This window comes from Hirundo rustica, chromosome 16, assembly GCF_015227805.2.
Source record: "Hirundo rustica isolate bHirRus1 chromosome 16, bHirRus1.pri.v3, whole genome shotgun sequence".
In the NCBI taxonomy this organism is placed as follows: Eukaryota; Metazoa; Chordata; class Aves; order Passeriformes; family Hirundinidae; genus Hirundo; species Hirundo rustica.
The window spans coordinates 14,427,828-14,432,238 of record NC_053465.1 but is presented as its reverse complement, the minus strand read 5'-3'; the positions used below and the strand labels follow the sequence as shown (position 1 = coordinate 14,432,238).

Here is a 4,411-nt window from a genome sequence, read left to right as displayed (position 1 = left end):
GCTCTCCAGTCACATGGCAGCAGCTGCAGGCCTGAGACCTCACTGCTGTTTTTTCCAATCATGCTGCCCCCACCGGCTATTCTTTCCCCATAAAATCGGGGAATTATAGGGAACAGGTGAAAGGAGGAGAGGGTGGGGCTGGTAGCTTTCTGTAGGCTCCGTGGGTGCTGTCAGGGAAGAGCTGTGCTCAAGACATCAGTCCAAATCATCCCCTCTAGCACCATTTTCCTTGGGTGTCTTCATTGGGGTGAGGCCAGACCCCACATTTCCAGATCCTGGATGCAGAACTCCTCCCGGTGTGAGAGGGTCTCGTTGTCGAAAGTCTCGCAGGGCTGGCTGCCCCCGTGGTGCAGATCCCCGTCCAGCCACAGCCCAAACCTACCGCTGGGAATGTGCCAAGAACGCGGTCAGCTGAGACCTGCCTCCTTCATGGCTGGAGGCCTCCGACGGCACGTTCTGGGCGAGCAGCCACCTCCCGTCCTCACTGTTCCACAAAATGGGCATGAGAAGGGACAAGCAGCCGGCCCAGGTCTGCCATCGTGCCTGCAGGCGGGGAGTGAGTGCTGGGAGTGGGCTGGGAGCGGGCAGGGAGCGGGCTGGGAACGGGCTGGAAGCGGGCAGGGAACGGGCTGGAAGCGGGGGCTGGAAGCGGGCAGGGAGCGAGCTGGGAGCGGGCAAGGAGCGGGCTGGGAACGGGCAGGGAGCGGGCTGGAAACGGGCTGGGAGCGAGATGGAAGCGGGCTGGGAGCGGGCAGGGAGTGAGCTGGGAACGAACTGGGAGCGGGCTGGGAACGGGCTGGGAGCGAGATGGAAGTGGGCTGGGAACGGGCAGGGAGCGGGCTGGGAACGGGCAGGGAACGGGCAGGGAGCGGGCTGGGAACGGGCAGGGAGCGGGCTGGGAACGGGCTGGAAGCGGGCAGGGAACGGGCAGGGAGCGAGCTGGGAACGGGCAGGGAACGGGCAGGGAGTGGGCAGAGATCGGGCAGAGAGAGGGCAAGGAGCAAGATGGGAACGGACTGAGAGCGGGCAGGGAGCGGGCTGGGAGCGGGCAGGGAACGAGCTGAGAGCGGGCAGGGAGCGAGCTGGGAGCCGGCAAGGAGCGGGCAGAGAGAGGGCAAGGAGCCAGCTGGGAGCGGGCAAGGGAACGAGCTGGAAGCGGGCAGGGAGCGGGCCGGGAACGGGCAGCCCTTCCAGCCCGCAGTAGCTTTAGGGAATGAAAGGCCCAGTGCTGCTGGGCAACCGGTGCCAGTGTTTTAGGGTTCAAACAATCACCAGGTGCCTGGACCCAGATCCACAGAGCAGCCCGGGTTCCGTGATGGCTCTGATGGCCATCGGGGCTGAAGTGGCCGGCGCAGTTCCTACCTGCCCCCACCGATCATCAGCAGATTCACATCCCCTTTTACGAAGAAGTCGTTCCTGCCCGTCCACCTGAACACCTGCATGAGGACAGGATGCAGTGGGGACCGCGGGCTGGAGCAGCTTCCCCATCCCTGTCCTGTCCTGCGAGGACCAGCTGGGGGCTGCTGAGCCAAGAAGACCTGGCCGAGCCTGTGGTTCAAATCCATCCCTGCCAACAGCCCTGTGGGCCCGGCCAGGGAGCAGCTGTCACCACTAACGCCCCGTCACACACGCAGCCCCCAGCGGTGCCAAACCTGTGGCTGCCTCCACATTCTGCCAGCCGAGAGCCGGGCTGAGACCCCCCTGCCACCTGGAGGGAACCCAGCGACCCCCAGCTGGGCAGGATCCCCTTCCCTGAGCCTCCCTCCCTGCGCACTGCCTGGGATTCGCCTGCTGCCCACAGGGTCCCCCGGCTGCTGTCCCCACGTCTGGCCAAGCGCAGCCCCGTCACCCCAGATCCCCCCAGCATCGCGGGGACCCCAGGCGTGGCCCGGTACTCGGGACTGGCAGCTCGCAGCCGCACCTTCAGCTCGGGGCAGAAGGAGAAGAGGAAGGTCTCCCCCGTGCCGTAGAAGCCGCTGCTGCTGCGAATGGCGCTGGCGGAGAAGGCGCCGAAGGCCTGGGGAGGCAGAAGGGGGCCACTCGCGGCGCGGTGTTCAGAGAGGCTCCCAGCGCCGGCCGACGGAGCGAGGAGGCGCCCAGGCCCCGTGTGGCACCGGGCAGCCCGGCTGGGGAGGGCACGGCCGTACTTGCGCCTCCGTGTCCCTGATGAGCAGCAGGGCCGGGGAGTCCGGCCGGGCCCCGCTCCGGTAGAGCGTCCGCAGGCTGAAGCCGTCCCGCCCGGTGGAGTAGAGCAGATGCCAGGGCTGCTGCGTCAGGCGCGGGGGCAGCTGTGGGCCCAGCTGGGGCACAGTGGTCTCAGTCGGTGCTGACCGGCTGAGCATCCTCCCCTGCCCCAGCACAAACCTGAGAGATCTCATCGAGAGTCCTTTCGAGAGGTGGCCCCAGATAGCATCCCTCCAAGCAGCCTCCCAAGACACCTACCTGAGCTTCCGAGAGGTGGTCTCAAGCATCCTCCTCTTGAACGCCTTCCCAAAGGGGTCTCCTCAAGTCCCCGCCCCTCCCAGCAGCGACCTGGGATGCTTCCCTCAAGCGTTCTCCCCCTGCAAACCCTTCTGAGATGGCTCCCCAAGCGTCCTTTCCCCCAAGAGGCCACTGAGGTGACTGTCCCCAGGTGCAGGGGACACTGGACAGTGGTCACTGCTGCAGGTGCGGGGCAGATGAGCTGTGGTCCCTGTGCAGGCCGGAGGGTGCCTCACCTCGTCGATGTCCCTGTCCCGCAGGATGCTGCTGGGTGTGCTCAGCACCAGCCTGCACGGCTCCTCCTCAGCTGCTGCTGGGGCTCCCTCCCAGCCCCTCTGGCCCTCTCCAGCTGGGTCCTCGCATCCCACGGGCGGGTCCTCGTCCTGGCCGGGCTGGGGGCAGCGGGAGGTGAGCGTCCCTGCGGGCCTGAGGGAGCAGCAGCTCCCGAATCTGCCCCCGTGGGGCGTCTTCTCTGTCTCGGGGCTGGGAGAAGGGGCCCGAAACCCACGGGAAGCCGAAGCCGAGCCAACTCCCGCTGCTCCCGACGGCCCAGATGCCGTGCCGTGCCATGGGCTGGCACCCCGCCAGGCCGTGCCAGCGCTGCACACGGAACTTCAAGGGTGTACGGCCACCCGAGGGGGAGGAAGGGGTGGAGAAGGAGGAGGACGAACAGAAGGCAGGGAAGGCTTCTACAGCTGCAGCCCCCGTAGAAGGTGAAGCCTTGTCTTTTCCCTCTTTGTCCACGGCCAGGCTGAGCCCTTAGCGTGGCGTAGGGGAGGTGCCGGGGTCCTGGAGGCCGCTAGTGCCAAGTGTCCCAGCCAGCCCAGGATGGCTGTGGGTGCATGCCAAGGGCGGGTGGGCAGCAATTCCCTGCCCACTACCCTCAGGGGCCAAGGGGGGCGAGTGAGCGCAGCCCCGGGATGCAGATCTGCCCCCGGGGTGCCTGGATCCTCGGGAGCAGCGGGCAGTAGGGGCAGGTCCCACCTGTGCCCAGCACCGCCCCCACCTCCCCAGCCCCTAACTCTCCCCCCTCTCTGTCCAGCCCCGTGTCCAGCGCCTCCCAGCACTGCCCCAGAGCTCATTCCTCGCTGCCATGTGGGACCCTGCCACGATGGACCTACCAGGAGCTGGTAGCGGACTCGGAGCCCCCTCATTGCGGGTGTGTCTGGGGTGCTGGGACTGCTCCTCCAGGGAGCCCCGGACACCGCCCCGGGGTTAATGTTCAGCCGCGCTGGCCCCTCCCTGGCCATCGGTGCGTGGCAGCGGGGGTGTGGATGCCAGCAGCCTGTCTCGCCTCGTGGGGATCCAGAATGTGTCTGCCCTGCATGGTGCTGGGACGCGTGGGCAGGCACCCCCTCCGGCCAGGTGCTTGGTGGCCGGTGGCTGTCACCCCTTTCGCACCCCGGCTGTCACCTGGAAGAGAGCAGAGAGCCCTGAGGCCAGGGGCCGCCCTTGTTTTGGCATCACGGGGGCAGGTCGTGCCGAGTTGCTCTTTGCAACACAGCTATTGCAACGGTTGTAGCAACTGCCAACACCTGTGTGGTGGAGTGACCCTGGCTGGACACCAGGTACCTGCCAAAGCCCCTCTCACTGCCCTCCACAGCTGGGCAGGGCAGAGAAAATACAGCAAAATGTTCATGAGTTAAGGACTGGGTGAGATCCCTCATCAGATATTTTCAGGGCAAAACAAACTCAAAATAGAGATATATCAACTGAATTTATTACTAACAAAATCTGAGCAGGATAATGAGAAGTAAAATAAGATCTCAAAACCACCTTCTCCACACCTCCCTCCTTCCCAGCTCTGCCTCCTCCCTTCCAGCAGTGCGGGGAGATGTGGAATAGGGGTTATGATCTGTTACCCAGTGTTTCTGCCGCTGCTTCGGGAGAGGAGTTGGAGTCCTTCCCCTGCTCTGGCGTGGGCTCCTCC

At 65.5% G+C, this 4,411-nt stretch overlaps 1 protein-coding gene across 1 annotated transcript; it reads right to left on the bottom strand.

The window, feature by feature from the left end:
- Positions 1 to 239: 239 nt before the first annotated feature.
- TLDC2 (TBC/LysM-associated domain containing 2) lies at positions 240 to 3,635 on the bottom strand. The gene is made up of 6 exons (XM_040080323.1): positions 3,603 to 3,635; positions 2,718 to 2,873; positions 2,148 to 2,300; positions 1,922 to 2,017; positions 1,363 to 1,436; positions 240 to 384 (listed from the first exon to the last, which is right to left on the bottom strand). The coding sequence occupies exons 1-6, from the start codon at positions 3,633 to 3,635 to the stop codon at positions 240 to 242; spliced, it is 657 nt and encodes a 218-aa protein (XP_039936257.1).
- Between the last annotated feature and the right edge of the window lie 776 nt (positions 3,636 to 4,411).

Excerpts from the sequence above, each read along its gene's own strand:
- TLDC2 (XM_040080323.1), bottom strand. The coding sequence starts at position 3,635 with ATGAGGGGGCTCCGAGTCCGCTACCAGCTCCTG. Across the intron at positions 2,301-2,717 it reads GGGACAGGGACATCGACGAG|CTGGGCCCACAGCTGCCCCC; the intron begins GTGAGGCACCCT and ends ACTGTGCCCCAG. Across the intron at positions 2,018-2,147 it reads TCAGGGACACGGAGGCGCAA|GCCTTCGGCGCCTTCTCCGC; the intron begins GTACGGCCGTGC and ends CTGCCTCCCCAG.